Below are 23,218 nucleotides of genomic sequence, written 5' to 3' on the forward strand. Positions count from 1 at the left end.
CAATTATGCGTATCTGCACAATATATATACACAGCAATCCATCGAGTTTTCAAAGTGGCTGACCGAATAACAGTGCCATTCACAAAACTTTGTGTTAAAACAATAAATGTGTACTGCTCACCTTGCCCTCTCTGTTGTGTGTATTTTGTGTAGGTGAGGGGTCTGCTTCAGCAGGAGCTCGGCCTCAAACAAGAAGCCTTTCAGCGAGCGGACAAACTGCAGAACCAGCTGACCGACATGGAAGCAGCTCTGTCTACATGCACTTCTACAACAGGTAAACATACAGAGAGACGATAGCAGAGAGCCTCTTCATACAGGACAGTAACTCAGGTTAACTGTGAGTTTTTCCATCACCTTCACATTATTAACCCCAACACTTCCCTCCTGATTCTGTCACAGGGCAAAGCAGGACTTATTACACGCTGTCAGTCAGCAGATTGAGTGCCAGGAGTCCCTCAGCAGGTACTATACCACCACCACAGTGTCTGGGTCTTACCTTCATCTCAAAGCAGTGAAGTGATAATCTGCAAAAAAAAATCATATCCTGTGAGTCATAACCTGATTTCAAGCTGCTCAGTAAAATTGAAACCATAACGTCACTCAGATACTCATAACTCTTTTGACATTTTAAATGCTATTATAGGTTGTTTTTTTCGGCCCACAGTGTAGAGCTCAGTCTCTGTTCTATTTCTGTCTCAGGGCCACGCAGGGCCGGGCAGCGGCAGTCCGCCCTGCAGCTTGGCAGCCTAACAAAGTACGCCACACTTCAGGACATCGCTACAGAGCCACGACACCGGAGAGCAGAAACAGCCAGGAGCCGCTCCAACACAAGAATAGACGGAGCTAAAGCAGTGAGTGAGCCCGAGAGGCACGAAAGAGTATTTAATACGTTTAATCAAGTGTTGGGAAGAGACTGCACATGCCCAGTTTACACTTTTTTCCAAATCATTTCTAGTCCATGTCAGCTTAACAAATATTTTGATAAAGACATTGACAATTTCATAATAAGTGGGCATATGATTTAAAACTCAACCTTTTATGTGACAAAAATATTTTGAAAACAGTCACAGTCATACTGCATATTTTTTAGTTTTTGCACCATCTTTGGATGAATAAATTCAAATCTGCCTTTGTTGTTCTTTCAGGACTCATCCCGCCTGCCTGTCCTGACTGCTGAGACCTTACCTGACCTGTGACATTCACCCCTGGATGTTTTGTGAAGCAGCACAAACTTGTTTAACAAGTCGGCTGCTGTTTGACGTGCAGAGCGCTCTGCAGTTTCTCTGCTGAATGTTGGTGCACCGCTGAATCCAAGATGTACTCTGTTCTGCAGCTGTGGGAGACAAAACACATGTCAATTTCAGAGCGAAGACATAAAACTCAGCACATATATTGTTCATTTTAAAATGTCATCCACCATAGTCATTTACTGTACATGTGTATCTGCATTTATTCTACGGCTTTGGTCAATATTTCAGTCTTACATGACTTTTTCTATGTGTAAAATGCAGCAATGATACAGTTATTTCTTGAGGTCGATTATTGATATTTTGCATTTTGTCGTTTATCTGTATTGGCATTTTATTTTAATGATCACAGATAAGATTAATTAATTAAAAAAGTGCAACGAAGTGTCAGCATGGAAGGAACATCTAGTTTGTAAAACCTCATGGAGCAATTATTATTTATTCATCTTTTAATCACATTTTCACTTGACTATCAAAAAAAGCTGCTGGGAACTTGCTGTATATGATGTTGAACATTTCAGTTTTTAATAAAGACTTGTTTAAGGCATTTAAACAAAGTTTTGTGTTGGTGTTTGTTATATTCTTCATTATAAATATTAAGAGAAAGATTTTAATTAGAGCAGACAGATATCAGCAGATACTGTATTTTATTTATGCCGTAAAATATCATTTTAATGTAGATTCATAAAGTTTAGACACTGATTGTGATATTGTAGAACAATTTACAGCACGAAAATTGAGTTATATATCATTTTGGCTGAAAAATAGGGCAAAGTGGTCCAGAAACAGGTAAAACTAGTATCGGCAGTGACGTCTGTCGAAATTAGACTGATATATGAGTCAGGCCGATATTCCCTTGATTTCGACAGATGCATCTGCATCAGCAAAAAAAAATGTATGGCATAAATAAAATATTTTTATTTTATTTATGCCATAAAATATAATTATGCTATAGATTCATACAGTTTAGACACTGATTGTGATATTCCAGAACAAGTTACAGCACGAAAATTGAATTTTATATCATTTTGGCTGAAAAATAGGGCAAAGTGGTCCAGAAACAGGTAAAACCAGTATCGGCAGTGACGTCTGTCGGAAATCACGGATTATCGGCTTGACTCATCTATCGGTGGAGTTTTTGTCAGATGAGCCTTTTATCAAGTAGAGCAGACAGATACGTCAGCTGCTGCGCATATGAACGACACTAAATCTGTCAGTCACTGGTCAGTTTCGGACATGGTGGTTTGCCCCTCCCATTAATATTACTATAACGATAATAATAATAATAATAAAATGTATTATTATTATTATTGCTATTATTTTTGCTTTTTTATTATTATTACTGTTGTTGCTATTATTATAAGAATTTGTATTATTATTATTATTGCTATTATTATTATTATCATTATTATTGTTATTATACAGTCTCCAAAAAAACCTTTCACAACATCGGTTAATAGAGAAGACACATTTGCCAGGAACATATTGGAAATAGTAACGCTTTATTTAGAAAAACAAGAAAAAAGCAGCATAGCAGAGACGCTTTAAATGTCTCTTTGCTGCTTCGGGGTCGTATATACAGGCGGTGTCGGTCTGTCTGATGGTGTCCCACTACGCAACCTCATCGCGTCCTCATCTGATATCATGTCATGTCCTTTTCCTCTCCAAATATCCGTTACTTCTTTGGCCAAAACAGCTCTCCTCGCGTCCAGCAGCTGAAAACACAAGTAGTACAATAAGTACTGCTCTGAGGCGTAAACACAACACAGATACTACGACCGGTACTCACTCTGATCCCATTCAGCACACTGCATTCAGCTTTTTTCTTCCAATCTTACCCGTGCGTCGGTGCAGAGCGCCTGTCGTGTCCCTCGGTTTTGGAGACACAGTTTCCTGTTAAACACAGAAAACAACATGAAGTCAGTGAGGTGAGCAGATACATCCGGACATGAGCAGCAGGCGTAGTCAGTGTGGGACATTAAACACAGAAAAAAGTAAGTTATTCACCTAATATCTCCAAAGCAGTCTCTGTCCTGTCTGTCCTGCTGCTGCATCAGCTGTTTGAGACGACCATCAGCTGCTGTTCAAAAAAAATGCTTGCAGCGCCTCTTCAGCTGTCCACCGTCATTTTGACAGCCAGGTCTTGCTTCTTGCTGTCCTGCTACTCTGTTATTTTGGGTTTGTTTTCATGTAAACAAACGCACGTACTTCGTCTCGTGTTCCCTCCGTAAGTTCAAATTTCCGGGAAGGACACAAAGTTTCGTCCAATCGGGACACAGGAGGCGGGACAAAGGCTTCACAGAACTCGCTGATTGGCTCAGACGGCTGAACCACGTGGGTTTCCCTGGCGAATCAATGCGCTGAAATTGATGACGTAATCACGTTCAGTGCGGAGCCTCTGGATGTTTTACAGTGAAATAAGCTACAGATGAATATATTAAAATGAATGTGCATGGCGAAACATTTAAGTTTTCTCTGTTGGTTGGTAATAGGAGCCACAAGGACAACAACCTTTAAAATTCACCTGTCCCGAATAAGGCTCGATCCTTCAACTTTATTGACACCAACCGACCGTGTAACCCACTGAGCCAAACGTTACCTTGTTAATTTAAGTGTTCATTTTTCCGCAGTGGTTTGGACAGACATTTGGACAAAACTCGTCTGTTCCGGCTGATATTTGAACATATGATCTGCAGCTAAGCGCTCTAACCAACGGAGACATTTCATCAGTGTTTTAAGTTGCACTTTTGCCTCTTCTTTTTTTGGGATGGTGCTACTGTTAGCTATTTTGTTGAATTTGTTAACAGTATATCTATGTCTGAGACTTTTATTGTGAAAGGTCGGATCATACAGAGTGGATCTGGTATGTGCAGCCTCTGTCCAGGTTAAAAGAATTAAAGTTATTTTATAACCCTCAAGGGTACTGACAAAATGTAACTGGTTGATGCTCAGAAAAATTCATGTGTAATACTTGCATTGTGTACAAAAGTACTCATGATAAAGCAGTTTTAAGGGATTAATCACAAGAAAAAAGTTATATAAAGTTATAGTAGGCTTTTAAACTGAAATTATCCATGTATCTTCATCTTCTAAAAAAATGTCAGGGATCCTCATCAAAAATATTTACATATTGTGTGTTTGTTTTTTTTAAAGATCTTTTTTTTTTGGCAATTTTGCCTTTATGAGATAGTACAGAAGCTTGATAGAGTGAAAGAGGGACAGAGAGGGGATGACATAAAGCAAAAGGCCGCGAGCTGGAATCAAACCCGCAGCCGCTGCAGTAAAGACACTGCCTTCACATATGGGGCACCTGCTTTATCCACTGAGCCACCAACACACCCAAAATGGAAACTTTAATCAATCAAAAAAAAAATCCCCTTTGACTTTGTGCTGACATGAAGTCAAACCAGTGATCGTTCGGAGAGAGGCATTTATTGAAAAAAAAAACGGATATGCTTTGGAAAAACGGTTGACAGAAAAATAAAACATTCAAAAACTGTTCACACATTACCTCGGGATGAAGGTAGCGTAGCAGCATTAACAGTGTGGGTTTGTCAGCGTCAGTCGTCGGGTCCGCCCTCAGCTCTCCTGCGGCAGCCCCGTGGTGTACAGGTAAGACACGGTCCCTGCCTGGATCTGAAACGTCTGTCCCTGGATGTGGTGGCTGGAGATCTGCTCGCTGGTCTGGCTGATGGAGATGGGCTGGCTGCTCTGGCTGCTGATGTGGATGGCGTGGCTGTGCGGCTCCCTGCTCGCCTGCGAGGCGTCCTGAGTGACGGCCAGCTGCTGGATCGGCTGGTGCATCACCTGCAGCTGCTGGACGGGTCGCTGTGCGATCTGAAGCGGCTGCGGGGGGCCGTGGTGGGCCTGCAGGTGCTCCATCGCCTCTTTACTCAGAGTGATGACGTGCATCTGCTCCGGCTGGTGGCTCATCGGGGCCTCCAGCATGCTGATGGTCTGAATCTGAGGGCTCTGCTCCCCCACGCCGCCCTGAGTGACCAGAGCCACGTTCTGAACGTTTCCTGACGACTGTGTGAGGAGGGTGAGCCTGGAGTGCGCTGATTCTGTCTCCCCCTCTGTGGTGATGATGCTGATGTCCTGGTCCTGACCCGGCACAAAGTTAATGTCCTCCACGTCTCCCGTCACCACCAGCTGGATCTCGTGTTCAGAGCTGGCGGGCAGCTGGTACTGCTGCAGCTGCAGGATGTTACGCACCTCCTCCTGCGGCGCCGCGGCGTTTGCTCCCGCTTCATCTGAGGAGGCGTCTGTCGCCGCAGCTCGCTCCTTGTTGTGGGATTTGGTGTGTGTTTTCAGATTGTCCAGGCGAGTGAAGGAGAGGCTGCAGAAGGAGCAGGTGAAGGGCTTCTTCCCTGAGTGAGAGGCGACGTGTCGTCGCCTCGCGCTGGCGTCTGAGAAGGATTTGTTGCAGACGCTGCAGCTGTATGGCTTCTCTCCTCTGAAAAACACAGACTCATACTTAACATCCCGAACTGTTCACATCTGACTTCATCTGGCTTCCTGTCACTCTCTTTTGTTTGTGCTTTAGCATTTTACCTGCACACACTCTCATACATACACACACACACAAACGCACGTACGTCTGTACACCCTCACAACTTTTTTTCATATAGGCCTTCTAATTGTACTTTATTGATCCTGTGTCTAAGTGTGCTTATTTCTTAAAACTGATGGACTCTGTATTTGTTTTTGTGATCCAGTCTGAGCTGAGATTCTCTTATAAGCCTCTCGGGGGTTTTCTGTATCTCTGTTGCACCTTTTGCTTCTGTTTTGTTGTTGGTGTAAAATCTTAAACTCTGTTGTTGATTGACTAACAATAATAACAACATAACAGCTGTCAACTTAAATATGAAAATGATTTCTCACCTGTGAATCCTGATATGAGTCTGCAGAGTGCTTTTGGCTGTAAAACACTTTCCGCAAATCTCACAAGTGAAAGGCTTCTCACCTGTAAGAATATTATAAACGTCACTAATTGTTTATATATATATGGTTTTAATAGCTTGTCAGATTTTACCTGTATGAGTTCTCAGGTGTTTTTTCAGCTGAGCCGTGTCCATGAATTTGTGATGACACTGAGCACATTCTGGCAGTGATTTGCCTTCAATTAAAAACGAGAATAAAACAATATTTTTGAGCTTTTATAGTGACAATACTCAAATAAACCTGCTGCTGATAAATGGGTGTGTTTCTCACCTGTATGAACTCTGTAATGGCTTTTAAGTTGCCTCTTCTGATTGAAGGTCTTTCCACATTTATCACAGCTGAAGGATTTGTCTTCTACAGATGCAGGTTTAGAAATGGTCAATAACTTTCTATAATTTCCTTGCTTTAAAAATGTATAAAAGTGAATAATCTTTCCAGAATTTGCTGATGCACATTTATGACGGATGCTTTAAAAGACGCATAATATACAGTGCATAGGGAGAAAGCCCAAGTACAACAAATAAAGCACGATAAACTTTCTGTGAAACTACCTTCATGGAGGTTCATGTGCTCCTGCAGGGAGTGTTTGGTGGAGAGCGCTTTGGAGCAGATGGTACAAACAAACGGCTTTTCTCCAGTGTGCATGCGCTGGTGAACCAGCAGAGTGTGCTTCTGGGTAAAACCCTTTCCACAAACCGGGCACCGAAAAGGCTTCTCACCTGAGGAACAAAAGAAAGAAAGCAGTGAGAGGTACTGATGTATATTCAGGTGGTACGTGCAGTATCACCTCCAGAGCAGCAAAAAGTGAAGTTAGTTTGACGAGAGGTTGAGAGACAGCCAACCACAACTATACTGTGAGTTTTTTAATGTTTTTTATGACGTACTATACTATGACTTATTTATTGAATTTTTTAAACATACTATATTATGATTTTTTAACAACATTCTATACTATGACTTTTTTTATGATTTTCTACATGACATACTTCACTACGACTTTTTAATGATTTTTTTCCCGACAAACTGTAGCATGACTTTTTTGTGATTTTGATATGGAATACTTTGACTTTTTAAATGAAATTTTAAACAACATACTATACTGACTTTTTTTATTGAATTTTTAAACGTTATTCTATACTATGACTTTTTAAATTATTTTTTAAAGAACATTCTATATGATTTTTTCAATGACATACTACACTGCAACTTTTTAATTATTTTTTTATGACAAACTACACCATGACTTTCGTGATTTTGATATGTCACACTATACTATGTCCTTTTAAATGAATTTTTAAACAACATTGTATACTATGATTTTTTAAATGACATACTACATTGTGACGTTTTAATTATCTTTATGACAAACTATACCATGACTTTTTTGTGATTTTGATATGGCATACTATACTATGACGATACTATGGATTTTTTATTTTTATGACATACCACAAAATTACTTTTTGATTATTTCTTTGGCATACTGTATTATGACTTTAGAGATTTTTTAAATGACACACTAAACTATAACTTTTAAACATAATTTTTCATAACATATTACACAGTTACTTTTTTGAAATGTATTTTTGGTACAGTATAATGATTTCTGACATTGGATAGGATACCAATATAGGTTTTTCTCTGACACATTATTCTATCACTTTTTAACTGATTTTTCGATAATATACTCACCTATCACTTTTTCAATTATTTTTTAAGACATATTTTTGCAAGACTTTTTACAAACTATACCATGACTTCTTTCATCACTTTTATAACGTACTATACTAGGATGTTTTTATTAATTTTTAAATGACATGCTATAGTATGACTTTTTTTTTTAAGATTATTTTTTGGGTCATTTTTTTCCTTTATTTCCTTTCAGAAGGGGGAATGTTGTAACTATGACTCTTTAAATGATTTTTTGTGACATAATTATAGTCTGACTTTTCAAATGATTTGAATGTACTACCATATGTTGACTTTCTTTTATCATTTTTTAAAATATACCATGATTAATGTTTTTTATGTGATTTTTTTTTATATTGTAGTATACCATGATTTTTTAAAATAACTTACTATAATTTCACTTATTTTAAAAAAAATCATGACATACTATAAAGTGACTTCTTTAAAATGATTTTAAAATGTTCATATTTTTATGACAAACTATCCTAAAACTTTGTTGTTGTTTACACAAGCGTACTGCTGCCAAGCCAGAAGAAAAAAAACCCTTTTCTCCATCAGGTAATAATGTGAAAAAGATAAAACTGATCTTATTAAAATGTGAGCAGCCGGGCCGTCAGAGAAAACAAGTTCAGCCTGTAAAGTCAGGAAACACACCCAACGACAAAGCTCATAAAGGACACACACACACCTGATGTGGACAAAAATAACTTCTTTCCATTGCTTAGAGGATCACGAGCGCTGACACAGCAGACGTCTGGACGCCAGCTTCTCCCAGGAAAGAGGAGAAGATCCGGTCCCCGACAATACGAGGAGCAGAGGAGATCCACCTCTGCCCCCCACAGCTCTGAAAAACTTTGCTCCAGGTAAGATATCTACCATCTTCCTTGTCTGGAGTGAACAGCCGCTTACGGTGGCACCTCAACCCTTTTCCTCAATGTATCACCCTACACACGCTGTTTCCTTATTTAAGAGTTTTTCATCAAAACTATTTAAGATTTGAGTGAGCGTAGTATAGTGTTATAACAATAAAAGTTCCCGCACTTTCCTACTTACTAATGAAATGCTTTAAAGTACAACACTATACATTTTTATTACATTTCTGTGACAATCTACAAAGTGATTTTTAATTAAATAATTTAAAATACTACACTATAAATTGTTATTACATTTCTAGGACATACTACATAGTGACTTTTTTAAATTACTTTTTTGGCATATTATTCTATGACTTTTTAATGATTCTTTAAATAAGATACTATACTGTGACTTTGTTAAAACATTTTTTTACATATAATGTGCCTTTTTAATTTTTTTTACTATGATTAAAAAATAATAATTTTACATCCTCCACTGACTTTTTTTTTAAAACCTTTTTTACAGACTGTACCATACATTTTTAAAGATTTTTTTGACATACAAGACTGACTTTTTTGTGTAATTATTTTGAAAAACTATGACTTTTTTATGAAATATTTTCACAGACCATACCATGAGTTTGTTTAAGATTGCTTTGACACACTACACTATGACATTTGTTATTGAATCTTTTGACAAACTATTAGTTTTTTAATGACATACTGTCCTATGTATTTTTCATAACATTTTTATGACAAACTTTTCTATGACATTTTAATTTTAACGGCACACTTTAGCATGGCATTTTACATACCATACTACTTTTTTGTCATACAAAAATCGTATCGTAGGCCATTAAAAAGGTCACAAAAACACATAGTTACCTGTATGAGTCCTCTGGTGAATCTTCAGAAAGAGGTGGTTTTTGAACAGTTTGCCACAGTCCTCACACCGGGCCTCGGTGTTGGGGTATTTCCTTTTCCTGCCTCTCCTCCCGGGCTCTTTACTCACTGTCGTGTCGCTGCCCACCTTGTAGCTCTTGTATTTCACCGGTGGCCTGATTTTGCGTTTGCTCTGTCGGCTCTGTTGGGCTCCTGGATTAAAATCTGCATCGTCTTTATTTGACTCCGTTTCTTCATTATCACCGTTCACGCGTCCATCCCGCGCGTCCTCTGCGCTCGCACATGGCGCGCCTCTCTCCTCCAGCTCCGTCACTGGCACGTTTTTCTTTGGTCGTCCTCTTTTGCGTTTTGACACATCTGCCGCCTCGATGGTGTCACCCTTTCCCCCATCACACCCCCGTTCACTGAGCACCTTGACGAGGTCGTTGACCTCCATCAGACAAGCCGCGGCCAGCAGCTGCTCTGCGGCGCTCTCCTCCACGCACACCTGCGCGCTGTAGATGAAGTCCAGCACTGCTGCAAACATCTTAGCTGCCATACCGTCCAGCCGGTACGTCGACGGACTGACGTGATGCTCCTCTGTGAACATGAGGGAGAAGTACTCGCTGCTCGCTGCCAGCAGGGCTTTATGCGCCCTGAAGTGCACGTCCTCCACGACCAGAGTGATGTCGCACAGCAGGTCTCTCTTCCTGAGCTTGTCAAATTTGCTCAGGATGGTTTGTTTATGTGAATCTGAGTGAAGCGCCATGAGTGATGAAGTGCTGCCTGTGTCTTTCCGGGACATTTTCCCATCCAAACTGTCACCTCTGGTCCTGCAGGCAAAGAAAAAAAACTTTCTGTTAAAACTGGGCTGCAGTGCACGAGACTGAAAAAAGATACAATACACATTTTTTGGACTCTATAATGTTGCATTTAAAGTCACAACTTTGACTTTAATACCTGATCAATGCAATGTCATTTAATAGAAAATATATTACAATGTATTTTTTCATTTAAAATAAAACAAATAATCTGAAACTGAAAGTGGGATGAAATTATTGATTATTGCTGTACAAGTAGTAGTAGTCGAAGTAAAAGTTTATTTTGGGCCTTTTTAACGTTAAAATAGTAATGCACATATTAAAAAACATCAGACAAAGGGATTAAAAGAAAAGAAAAACAAAAAAATATAGACCACTAATGTGTATGCTGAAGTTTAGTGCAGAAATGATTATTCAGCTAGTTAAGTTTTACAATCAACAGAAAATTAATCATCAATTCTAATAATCTATTCATCAGTAGGGGACAGTTTGTTATTTATGAGAGAGCGGTGCTAAAGGAGGGTAACAACTCACATAATTTTATTCTTAATAATTTCTTCAACTGGGGAGGGAAATAGGGAAATTTCCAGCTTAGGGCAAGGGCATTCAAACTTAAAAGGCTGTATTTTGTTTGTGTTATCACAATATCACACAGTGACAGAAAATGTTATAGACAGATAGATAAACTTCGTCCCAAATGGTGACAGAAATTCTCCTTTGACAGGCTCAATACAATACAGTTCCCACAAAAACTCAAACTTAAAAACTCATTGTAAAATAAATAAATAAAAAGTTGGGCAGATAATGAGGTCTGGAGGACTGGATCATTGGTCCGCGGTGTTTACAGCACTCAGCCTCCCTCACTGTGGCCACCATCGACTTTATCATAATAATAATAATAATAATAATAATAATAATAATAATAATAATAATAACAATAACAATAACAATAATAATAATAATACGCTTTTCACACACTCAAAGACACTGCACAATAGATAGAGAATTCAAAGAAAAAGAAATAAAGAAAGAAAAGGACAGAGAGAAAGAAAGGAAAGAAAACATAGCAACATAAAGCATCACCTGCTGCATCTGTCGAAACAAATGTAGCCCACACTAAAAAACAGCGCTCACACCAACAAGACTCAGACAAAATCACACAACAGCGATCAATAGATCAATAACGCAGGTTTGCAAACGGTCAAACACGATTGCCAATAGCTGATCGATCACATAAGCTCTCAACCATACGTGCATACAGCTTGTTGCATAGTTTTCTACAGGTGTTTCGCACTGATACAAAGTTCACCTGCAGATGTTTGGGCTCAAACTTCAGGTAAACGATGGTTAGCAAACAAGCTAACCTACAAACAATGCACGCGCTGCTAGCTAGCAGCAGGCCAAACACAAGCAGAAATGCCAGAGACTGCGCGTGAATCGGTGTCTAAACTGAGCACGTTTTAGTAATGTTGCGGTTTGAGACAAGATCCAAACAGCGAAAGAGCGAAACAACCGCGGGGAAATTCAAAGTTGTGATCTTTTAGGACCTTTACCTTCAGCTGACGTGCTGGCGTTATGGAGGGAGGGAGTGTGACTGAGGTCTCGCGAGAGGTGTGCTCGCGAGATTTTCGGGCACAGCTGATCTACGCATGCGTAGGTTCTAAACTACATCCATGGGTTTCACAAGAGACTGTATATAAAGATCTTTATATCTTATATAAATATATATTTAAATATATATATTTAATATATTTTTTAAATAAACATCTTTTTTTTACAATCTATGGGTTTCATCATAGACTGTATATAAAGATCTTTATATCTTATATAAATATATATTTAAATATATATATTTTATATCTTTTTTTAAATAAACATCTTTATTTACAGTCTATGGGTTTCACCATGGATGTATTTGGGTCTGACAGAGGACAAATCTGTTTCCTATCAATATTTGTTCTCCTCAAATTTAATTGAATGTATTCAATACATGGACAATTTATTTATAAAAGTAATTGAAAATACATACATTTCATTTTCTAAAAATAATGTAAAAATTAATTCAACAAATTAAATAAAATGTGGGGAAAAGAAACATAACCAAAACAAAAATCTTCAGGTTCTGCATAAAGGTGGGATAAAATTAAAATGCAAAAAACAAAACAAAACAAAAAAAAAACACCCCAAAAACACACCAGTTTTTGTCAACTTATAATTCTTGAGTTTTAAACTTTCAGCATTGTTTGTTTTAAATTAGGTATCTTGAAAAATATAGAGGGAGGGTTGTCTTTGTCAAATCATTTTATGTATATATTTTCAGGTTCCCGTACATTTTCATAGACCAAATTTCTAAACTTTCCCATGACTTTTTAAGGACCCATAACATTTTTTTCTTGTCCTATTTGCCCATAATTGTAATTTCAGCTCGCTGGCAAACATGGAAGAAGAGCTAAAGAGAAAATAAAGAAGTACGTGATGGTAATCAAATGTTGTCACACATGAAAACAGACTACAGCTATGTCGGCAGCTTCAGAAAATACATTTGCTGCTATGTTACTTTATGTTGAAGGTTATCCATGTAAGATTACTGCAACAATATCACTGCACACAAGAAAATTCCAATACCTTTCCATCACTTAAAATTATTTTTTAGTAATTCTGTGACTTTTTCGGGCCTGAAATTGCTTAAGTAAAAATAAAGTTAATTATGCACTTTTAGGTTCCGCTGTAAAAAAAACCCCAAAAGAAGATGCATGAAAACAGTCTATAAAAAAACACATTAAATTGTTTCCCCTTCACAATTACAAAAAGTGCATCTGTTTACATTTGTGAAGAAATTACAGATTTCTTTTTTATTTGTGTCATGCAGTTTTTACCTGTTTAAATATCTTTGTGGCATAAAATGCAGTATGATGCAAAAAAACTGATTTCAGATGAAGCTTACCCAATTTTTTTAACCAGTTGAATTACCTTTAAAGAGGTAAATCAAACATCAACAACCTGCCAAAAAGTACACAGCTCCATTACTAAAGGACTGTCCATTACACACACACACACACACACACACACACATATATATATGTACACACACACACCCAGTACAACAAATATTTTTCTTTAATCCTCCCTGTGTGACTGTGGGAAAACGCATAACCCGCCCTTTACCCTAAATAACCATATCACATTTTCTGGCTGTGATAAATGGTGATATTTTGGAGAATTTTTCAAGAAAAAAGCTTTAAAACCCACTTGCAGATTTTGGGGTCCTGAGGATATTAAAATAAACACAACAATTTAAAACCTCACTACAGACCTTTTAAACTAGTTTTTAATCTGTGTTTTTGTATGATCTTGATGTGTTGCCGTGTACATTTCTGTGCTTTTAGACCTCTGCACAGTCTTTGAGTACCTGAAAAGCGCTTTATAAAATAAATGTATAATTATTATTTTCATTCCACTTACTGTCTGTCTGTGTTGATTTCACGTTTGACCTCCCCTGCTTGACCTTTGACATTACACGATGGACTGATCCACTTGCAGGAGTGGGGGGAGGTGATAATGGCCTGTACCACTGCACCTGCCGTGAGACCGTGCATGTTCCCGTCAGATGGGCTGTTGAGACATCAAGTGAGCCGCAGACGGCAGGTCTTTCTTTTTTTCTGTCATTGCAGTGTTTCCCCCACATTGCTGGTGGTGGTCTTGCAGCCCACAAGGTGGACCAGTCCATCAGCAAGCCCGATAGCAGGTCTGAGCCTGCGCATACGGCGACAGACAGGTTTTTATCGAGCTTATTTCTTTAGTGACATTCGTCAAAAACATATAATATACAGCTATTAAGAGGAAATTATTTGCGCGAACAGGCCATTTTTACTCAGTGGATTAATGCTGAGTTAAAAAAAAATCGTTGGCAGAGTTTCTGTGGGAGCTGCTCGCTTTAAAAGACAGAGGACACAAACAAACAGTCAGTCTTCTGTGCAGTGAAAGCTGGAAATCGTGCATCATTAGGTAGGTTTAGGAGTTTTACATTGGCTGCATTTAAAAAAGATTTTTTTTTAGCATCACATTTTGTCAAAGTGCGCAAAAACTGTCGGAGTGCGTTTAAATGAGGGACTGTTCTTTAAATGACAGAGGAGAGGAGGGGTTAGTTACTGGTGGAAATGCATGATCCTCATTTCACCACAAAATAGTTATTAGATTTAAAAACAAACAAACAAACAAAAAAAAACCTTTAATATTTGAAAGTGAAAAGCAGAAGACAAAAAATCTGAAATGACAAAAAAAAGTAAAAAGGTTTGTCACTTTCATGCTGTTCAGTTAGTGCAAACAGTTTATTTTTGGCAAATTGATTTTGATGAAATATAAATAAGCTTAGATTTGTTTTTGTAATGGAGGTATTTGTCCCACATGATGTGTTCAAAGACCATCAGAAATTTTAAAAATAAAAGGATTAATAATTTATGTTTTCACAGTTTCTGTCTGTGATAAATGATGTAATTTTTGGCATTTTTTATGAACACATGCATGTTTTCTTTATGTATTGGCAGTAAAATAAATAAAAATACAGTTGCAAGAAAAAGTATGTGAATCTTTTGGGATTACTTGGATTTCTGCATAAACTGGTTAGAAAATGTATTCTGATCTTCATCTAAGTCACAACAATAGACAAACACAGTCTGCTTAAACTAATACCGCACAAAAAATGAACACAACATGTAAACATTCAAAGTGCAGGTATGAACCTTTGTATGTGAACCTTTGGATTTAATAACTGGTTGACCCTCCTTTGGCAGCAATAACCTCAAACAAACGTTTCCTGTAGTTGCAGATCAGACCTGCGCAGCGGTCCGGAGGAATTTTGGACCATTCCTCTTTACAAAAGTGTTTCACTTCAGCAATATTTTTGGGATGTCTGGTGTGAATCGCTGTCCTGAGGTCATGCCGCAGCATCTCAGTGGGGCTGAGGTCAGGACTCTGGTTGGGCCTCTCTAGAAGGCGTATTTTCTTCTGTTGAAGATTCTGCTGTTGATTTACTTCTGTGTTTTGGGTCGTTGTCCTGTTGCGTCACCCATCCTCTGTTGAGCTTCGGTTGGCGTAGAGATGGTCTCAAGTTTTCCTGCAAAATGTCTTGATATATTTGGGAATTCATTTTTCTGTCTATGACAGCAATCCGTCCAGGCCGCGAGGCAGCAAAGCAGCTTCAAACCATGATGCCCCTCCACCATATTTCACAGCTGGATGAGGTTTTGATGTTGGTGTGTCTTTTTTCTCCACACATAGCGTTGTGTGTTCCTTCCAAACTACTCAGTTTTGGTTTCATCTGTCCACAGAATATTTTGCCGGCGAACATCCAGGTGCTCTTTTGCAAACTTCAAACGTGGAGCAATGGGTTTTTTTTGGACAGCAGTGTCTTCCTCTGTGGTGTCCTCCCATGAACTCCATTCTTGTTTAATATTTTACTCATCGTAGATTTGTCAACTAAAATGTGAGCATGTGCCAGAGATTTCTGTAAGTCTTTAGCTGACACTCTGGGATTCTTCTTTGCCTCACTGAGCGTTGTGCACTGTGCTCTCGCGGTCATCTTTACAGGACGACCACGCCGAGGGAGAGTAGCAACAGTGCTGAACTTTCTCCATTCGTAGACAATCTGTCCTACCGTGGACACGTGAACATCAAGGCTTTTAGAGACTCTTTTGTAACCATTTCCAGCTTCCTGCAAGTCAACAATTCTTGATCGTCGGTCTTCTGAGAGCTCTTTTGTGTGAGGCATCGTTCACATCAGGCAATGCTTCTTGAGACTAAAAACTGGTGTGTGTTTTTTATAGAGCAGGGCAGCTTTAACCAACACCTCCAGTCTCTTCACATTGATTGGACTCCAGGTTGGCTGATTTATGTCTCGCTCAAGGACAGGTCTCATTCTGAAATCTCACGAGACGTGACATGTTGCAGGAGGAAAACACTGAAAACAAGAATCGCTGTTGTTTCTTTTACTAATCTTTTAAATAACATTAAACTACATTTTCTGTACTCCAACACAGCACAATATTCCCAGCACCAAACTCCCTCCAGCTCTCACTCAGTGTTGTCTTTCAGCAACAAGTCACAACTTCTGAGATTTCAGAGTGAGACCTCCATTTGAACGAGACACAGACACACTAACAAAATGTTAAGAAACATTTCGGATACTGTACTGTATCCGAAACTGTAAACTCTGTAAACAACAACCTGAGCCTGTTTGTGTTTGGCTTCAGCCCTCTTTCTGCCAGTACTGGACCAATTTAATAATTGGTATAATAATTGTTTTGTCATTTAATTTAAAAAAAAATCTTTCAATCAGACTTCAAAAAAAAAAAAAAACATGATGTAGAAAACAACAAACAAGAACAGAAAGACAGTCTAAAATGACACCAACATTTCAGATGCAGTTAAAATGTACTTAAATATCACAACTGTCAATTTTAACACTTGTTCACATCAGTCACTTTGACACAAAAACATGAGAAAATAGGGCCCAAGATGACAAATGCTGAGAGGCAGGGGCTCCACTCACACGCAGATGTCAGGTATACAACACACTTTAAACGGAGAATGAATCCCACAGGCCAAATTTAAAAACTAAAATATAAGATTATTAAAAGAAATAGAGAAATGTCTTGTGAAAAGGACACACTAGTAGCCAGAGGTCAAAAGGGCAGGTGCTTGAGCACCACATGGGGTCTGTCTGTGTAGGTGCTGTTATGTAACACATTACGACAGTGAGGACTTGTTAGGGATCTTTGGACTGGGCGGTAAAGTAATCTGGAGACGAGAGGCTGTTTGAAGGAGCCAGACGGCGTCTTGCAGCAATTATCTGACACATTTCTCTTCTCCAGTTTACCTCCAGTTTGAGACGCAGGTCCATCCGGGATGAAAAGCGCGCGGGTTGTCGTGGTGGGAGGAGGTGTGATCGGGTTCTCCACTGCTGTCTGCATCGCTGAGTCTCTTCCTTTCTGCTCCGTCACTCTGCTGTCGGAGACGTTCAGCCCGGACACCACCAGCGATGTAGCTGCTGGGCTCCTGTTTGCTGCAGAGTATCCAGGTATGCAAAAATCCCTCTCAGCTCGGTTAAATGTTATGCAGTCAGTACAAATATTACAAAGGTGAAAACATTTATAATGCATCTTCTATCCCCACCTTTATATGCACATATCCATGTTTAAAATGAGTGATTTTACAGATATTCCCTTGGAAAGACAAAGACGCTGGTTCAAGTACAGCTTTGATCACCTGTTGGCCATCGCTGCATCTGAACACTCACCGGAGGCTGGAGTCATGCTGAGCTCTGGGTAACAATTGTTTCATAGCTCTATAAAAATTTTAAAAAGGGGCAAAAACTCGGGCCACTATCAAAACAACTCTTTGCATCCAGTGATTTTTGTTGTGATTCTCTTCCAGCTGGCAAATTTTCAAGGACGTTCCAGCTGATAAGAAGCCCTTCTGGTCAGAGTTTGTGATCGGCTTTCGATTCATGACCGACGCAGAATTGAAAATATTTCCTGGGCACAAGTTTGGCCACGCGTTCACCACCATAAAATGCGAATGCTCCAGCTACCTGCCGTGGCTCGAGAAGAGGTTTGTCTCCCGCTGTTCTGTCAAAGATGTTGGGTTATTAGTTTTAAATTCCAGCAAACTCAAAACATTTTATTGCTGTTGAATTTATCCGATCATCAGGGTTCCCATGGTCTTGGTCTGGAACATCTGGAAAAGTCATTGAATTTCACAATTACATTTTCCAGGCCTTTAAACTTTCTTGATGATTTTATAGAAAACTAAAAAGATTTGGGCTTTTTCTCTCTCTTGGGATGGTGAAAATGTTTAGATAGAGATTGAATCTTATATGTTGAAAATAGATGGACGAGTGGGGCAAGGGTAAAAATATTGTGTGAGGACAAAAAAAAAAAAATTTTGGGCGCTTGAAAAATCATGGAAAAGTTTTGAAATTTTGTCTATGAAAATGTTTGGGAGCCCGTCTGATTCTTCTGAGGTGAAAAGTTTAAAATACTCCTTATGACGACATAATCTCGTGTTTTTTAAAGGTTCAGAAACGCCGGAGGTCGAGTGGAACAGAGGAAGGTCAACAGTCTTCACGAATTAAGCAACAGCTATGACATCATCGTCAACTGCACTGGTCTGGGCTCCAAAACGCTGGTGGGTGACGACAAGGTGTACCCGGTCAGAGGTCAGGTCCTTAAGGTGGAGGCCCCCTGGCTGAAGCACTTCATCCGAGCCGGAGATGGAATGACCTACATCTACCCCGGCATAGACGCCGTCACTGTAGGCGGCACGAGGCAGGAGGGGGACTGGCGACTGCAGGTGGACGAAGGCGACACGAAGAGCATCCTGGAGCGCTGCAGCAGGCTGGTGCCGTCCATCGGCAAAGCCAAAGTGCTCAGCGAGTTGGCCGGTCTGAGGCCGACGAGGAGGAACCCGCGGGTGGAGAGGGAGGTGGTGCAGCTGCAGGGTCGTACGGTGCCCGTGGTCCACAACTATGGCCACGGAGGCTGGGGAGTCACCCTCGCCTGGGGCACCGCCCTGGACGCACTGGGGCTGGTCAGGCAGTGCCTTCACGATATAACGCAACGGGCTAAACTGTGAACTCAGTCAGTACGTTTACTCTGTGCCGATAAAACGCCTTTAAATAATTCACGCTGGCAGTGAGATTTAAATCACTGACAGACAACAGAGTTGCAACGATCAGTCGATTCGTCGTCATCTATTAAATTAATTGCCAACCAAGTTTTGATTAGCTGGAATTTTTTAAGCAAAAAGAAAAATTCCTCTTCCCCCTCTTTGACAATAAACTGAATACATTTGGGTTACGACAAAATTAGATATTAGAGGGAGTCATCTTGGGCTTTTTGAAACACTGCTCGACATTTTTACCATTTTCTGACATTTTATAGACCAAACGACTAATCGATTAATCGAGAAAGTAATGGATAGATTAATTGACAATGAAAATAATCATCTGTGCAGCCCTAGAAAACAAATAAAAACTTAGATCAGCGGAAATTGCCCTAACTTTTACATTTTATATGTTGGTATATAAAGACATTCTTTCAGTGAAAATGATACATTTTGGTGAATAATTGTTTTGATGTATTGGGGCTGGTTTTAGAGAATATTGCGCTTAATACTGCTTGTTTAATTTCTACTATTTGGTGCCAATAAGTCGCCTTTGAGTGCATTGATCTACTGTCAGAGATTTAATTTAAACATACAAACATTTATGGTTGTGAGGGTAGGACTGTGATTAACAGCCTTGTTAGCATTTGTAAAATGTGTAAATAAAAGAAAACCTTTATTGATTAAATTAATAAACAGGAAAATACTGTACATAATTAACTGCTGTGAAATAAACAACTCATTTTTATCTAAATGATTGCTGGGTGGAATGTAGTTCTTCAACTGTGAAATAGCTAAAGTTTTTTTTCCAAGACTACATACAATTGGGGTTTTCAAAACATGCCAAAATATTAAACCTCTATGCCTCAGAAATTCTGATAGTTTACTGTATCAACCATGTTATCTAGTATTTTCCAGTTCTTCTGTTATTGTTATCCCCAACTGCACTTAAAGAACATGAAAATCAACAAATGATCCTTATATACAGTAAATGTGCACTATATACAACATATAGTCCACATACATTAATATACGCTTAAAACAGGCTGAGTTAAGTTACAGTAAACCATGTAATGAATAATGTATTAATAAAGACTTTGTTTAACGTGAGATAAATGGTCACTCACTGCGGAGCGATGCTGCTTGTGTTACTGTTGCGGTCTCCTCTACAGATTTGTCCAGCTGACTGAAGAACATCTGAAACAGAGACAGGGGTTTTCCACAGACCACACTGCAAACCAGACATAAGACCGGCAAGTTCAAAGTCTAGCCAGGGGCCAATTGTGACCGTGGGCCGACTCTGAACAGTCTTTTGAAGAATACTATATGTGTCTGCCTGGATAATCATGCAAGATCACTTCTGTTCATCTTTCAGTTCGTGTCGAGCACGAAGTTAGAACTACATAGGCACAACTTTTATGTTTTCATAAACAGATGGTAAACAAGCAAACGGTTCAAACAGCAGACATTTCCGCTCAGTAGCGGAAACGGTCACAGCAAAAAAGCGAAACTAGGTGGGTTTCCATTACAGATTTGTGCAAAACTTAAGCGGTATCTTCTAAATTTCAATGAAACACATTTGCGAGATGACTGCGTTTCCACTGAGTGAAACTTCTCTTGCGATGTTACACGACTTTCCTCTCGTGATAACATTTCAATAACCATGAGGATGGATGTCAAAACATTGGCAGGTTTATTTCTATTGCAGTCATCCAGTAAAGCCAACCTAATATTGCAGAAATTTCTCTGTCTTGTATAAGAGTTGCACAATCTGAGGGTTAATGGAAACCCGCCTAGTGAGAGCAGTTGGTTTCAGGAGTGGTAAATTGTCAAATATATTGCACTGAAAATGAAATAGGTCTGTTTGTCTCATTGTATGTGATTTAGGGACCTTTTATGCTTTTTGGGTTTTTCTCTTTTCTTTATTGTTTTGTATAGCATTTTTGTGCTTGTAAAAGGTCTCCTAAGTAATAAAGCCTTGTAACAAAGTAATAAGAGTATATAAAGTCCAAGCCAAAGCTCTCTCTCTCTCCCTTTAGAAGAAACTGCTCCTAAACTGCCTGAAACAGCTCGTTTGAGTTTCAGTGTTTACTCCTGAAACTTGATGAAATCACAATGTAACAAATATGATAAAATGTGCATAGAGAGAGTCAGCTGACCAATCAGAGCAGATTGGGCTTCTTGGGAGGCGGGACATAAACTCAGACGGACTGTTTCAGAGGTGTAGCAGCAAAGGGCGGGGTGAGACACGTGATGTGTTTTTTGAAAATTATTGCATGTAAACCTTTTCTAGAAGACCCACAAAATACAAATATGATCCCCAAAATGAGCATAATAGGTTCCCTTTAAAATAACCCATACGATGCGAGAAGCTGCTGGCTCCCAGGTTTTTTCACGTGATCTGATCTGACATGACCCCCCACAAAAAGTTTGGACACCCCTGTAGTAAGGTGTAAATAGAAACGTTAGTAATATTAATTTACACTGTCTAAATTTAAGGTAGGTTTCCTGAGGGAGGATTAATTCTAGCAGACTGTATGCTGGAAATGAAATTCTGAAAGGTGCTGTAGGGAAATTTCTATTTGATGTAAGCGACAACACTGCATTTATACCTATTGTAATATATTTACTGGATATTGTGGGAAAATGTATCAAAAATACAATAATCTGCTTGCATTTTCCCCCCAGATTAACAAATTTCATGTCACACTATAAATCCAAGGCTGCATTTTCAGAAATTGTCAAAAAAAAAATCTGTATGTCTTCACATTTTGAGGAAAACAACATAAAAACAAAAAAACAAAATGGTTTTAAGACCATGTAACAGCAGAAATCAACATTCACTGACATTCACTGTTCTGCTGAGGCCAACACTTTGTCAGAAAGTGGCTCCACTGTGCGATCGATACCCTGCACCTCAAGTCTCTCTGCTGTCACTGGCAGCGGTTTTGCTGAGTTTATGGACGTCTTCTTATTTCTCTGCATTTTCAGCCGCCGGGCTTCAGAAATGGCTGAAACTGAACGACTTGCCTTCTTCTCTGACGAGCTGCGGTTTGTGCAGTTGAACATGCAGCCGGTCTGTGTTAGTACAGGCTCCGGCTGTGGGTTTGGTGATGAGGGTGGAGTTAAAGGATGATTGGAGCTTTCTGCTGGCAGCTGGAGGTGTGTAATTTGTGTTGTTTCCGCTGGTTTAGGGACAAGCACACTGTCTTTGCTGAAAGTGCTGCACACAGCATTACATGATGTGGTTGAAGATTGGTAATACCGAGACGTGACCTCACAATGTTTTGGAGGATTTACTGCGTGCTGTCTGCTCTCTGTCCTGGCGCTTGGGGTCAGTTTTCTACCCTGCTCTTTGTGGAGGACAGTCAGGGAGAAGCTCCGCCTCAGCAGGTCTGTTGCCGGGCTTCGTCTCAGCTCCATGCAGCTCTGGCTCCGAGTGATGGCTCCACTGGGAAGATGACCTTTCACTGGGCTTTGCAGACTTAAGCTGTTCTTAGGGGGTCTTAGTGGCGGTGAGATACAGGGCAGACATCCTGGTTTACTTTGGAGTGAAGTCTTAGTAGAGCTTGTGGAGGTCAGGGTCTTGGGGAGGGCAGGGTCCTCTGGGGACGGGAGGTGGCTCGACTCAAAACCAGAGGAGGACCTGCTCATGCATGAAGAAGTCTTTTTGTTCCTTCCTGAAATAAACAAGTGCAGTGTGTGCAGATCATGTAGGTGCTGTGACGTGTTGGACAGAACAGCAGCAGAGCGCTCAGTGTTGGAAAAAGAGTGGTTTTATTGTGAAAAGGATGTCTAAGGAAGGAAATAGGCTTGAGCGGTATCACAGAATTGTGGTATAAAGGGGTATTTAGAAATCATGACGGTATGACCTTCAGTACTGTCAAAAATACAGTCGAGCCCCATCACACGCCACCAGAGGTCAGTCTCTACAGTGAAACATGGCACCTGAGAGTGGTGGGGATAATGTTATAGGACTGTAAATAACTGACCACAGCATTATTTCATACCTAACTCTGTGAATTAAGGGTTTATTTCAACCAAATCAGAGTTGTTGATTGTTGAAACAGTGAACTAACTAGACAACTTAAAGACTAACAGACAATTCTGGTGTGTTTCA

The 23,218-nt window shown here is 39.5% G+C and overlaps 4 protein-coding genes across 18 annotated transcripts in view; 2 read left to right on the forward strand and 2 right to left on the reverse strand.

The window, feature by feature from the left end:
* ccdc162 (coiled-coil domain containing 162) overlaps nt 1-1,285 on the forward strand; it is a 71,587-nt gene extending 70,302 nt beyond the window's left edge. For both annotated transcript variants that reach the window (XM_088087886.1, XM_088087887.1), the window contains exons 42-45: nt 154-274; nt 400-462; nt 700-851; nt 1,146-1,285. In XM_088087886.1, the coding sequence (XP_087944012.1) occupies nt 154-274; nt 400-462; nt 700-851; nt 1,146-1,196 (387 nt within the window). In that variant the 3' untranslated portion in view covers nt 1,197-1,285. The remainder of the gene's footprint in view (nt 1-153; nt 275-399; nt 463-699; nt 852-1,145) is intronic.
* zbtb24 (zinc finger and BTB domain containing 24) lies at nt 1,204-13,960 on the reverse strand. 8 transcript variants are annotated; one of them, XR_015778790.1, is made up of 10 exons: nt 13,900-13,960; nt 9,620-10,449; nt 6,743-6,910; nt 6,462-6,545; nt 6,283-6,366; nt 6,132-6,213; nt 4,759-5,703; nt 3,255-3,607; nt 3,086-3,140; nt 2,731-2,962 (listed from the first exon to the last, which is right to left on the reverse strand). XR_015778790.1 is itself a non-coding variant. In XM_088087889.1 (7 exons), exons 2-7 carry the CDS (start codon nt 10,419-10,421, stop codon nt 4,827-4,829), a joined length of 2,097 nt encoding a protein of 698 aa, XP_087944015.1. In that variant the 5' UTR covers nt 10,422-10,449; nt 13,900-13,960; the 3' UTR covers nt 4,661-4,826. The 8 variants fall into 8 exon arrangements, 1 of the variants encoding a protein (XP_087944015.1); XR_015778793.1 differs by lacking the exon at nt 3,255-3,607; XR_015778794.1 differs by lacking the exon at nt 3,255-3,607 and having other exon boundaries at nt 3,037-3,140.
* ddo (D-aspartate oxidase) lies at nt 6,969-19,814 on the forward strand. 4 transcript variants are annotated; one of them, XM_088087891.1, is made up of 5 exons: nt 6,969-8,743; nt 17,307-17,512; nt 17,651-17,759; nt 17,869-18,045; nt 18,510-19,814. In XM_088087891.1, the coding sequence occupies exons 2-5, from the start codon at nt 17,341-17,343 to the stop codon at nt 19,066-19,068; spliced, it is 1,017 nt and encodes a 338-aa protein (XP_087944017.1). In that variant the 5' UTR covers nt 6,969-8,743; nt 17,307-17,340; the 3' UTR covers nt 19,069-19,814. The 4 variants fall into 4 exon arrangements, with proteins under 4 accessions (XP_087944017.1, XP_042356740.2, XP_087944016.1 ...); XM_042500806.2 differs by lacking the exon at nt 6,969-8,743 and adding an exon at nt 13,997-14,082; XM_088087890.1 differs by lacking the exon at nt 6,969-8,743 and adding an exon at nt 14,099-14,212.
* The window catches only part of sash1b (SAM and SH3 domain containing 1b), a 62,730-nt gene continuing 59,267 nt past the window's right edge, over nt 19,756-23,218 (reverse strand). For all 4 annotated transcript variants that reach the window (XM_042500802.2, XM_042500801.2, XM_042500804.2 and 1 more), the window contains one exon: nt 19,756-22,778. In XM_042500802.2, coding sequence (XP_042356736.2) covers nt 21,949-22,778 — 830 coding nt within the window. In that variant the 3' untranslated portion in view covers nt 19,756-21,948. The remainder of the gene's footprint in view (nt 22,779-23,218) is intronic.

The sequence above is a fragment of the Plectropomus leopardus genome, chromosome 14, assembly GCF_026936395.1.
Source record: "Plectropomus leopardus strain MGB_pleo_1.0 chromosome 14, ASM2693639v1, whole genome shotgun sequence".
Taxonomy (NCBI): domain Eukaryota; kingdom Metazoa; phylum Chordata; class Actinopteri; order Perciformes; family Serranidae; genus Plectropomus; species Plectropomus leopardus.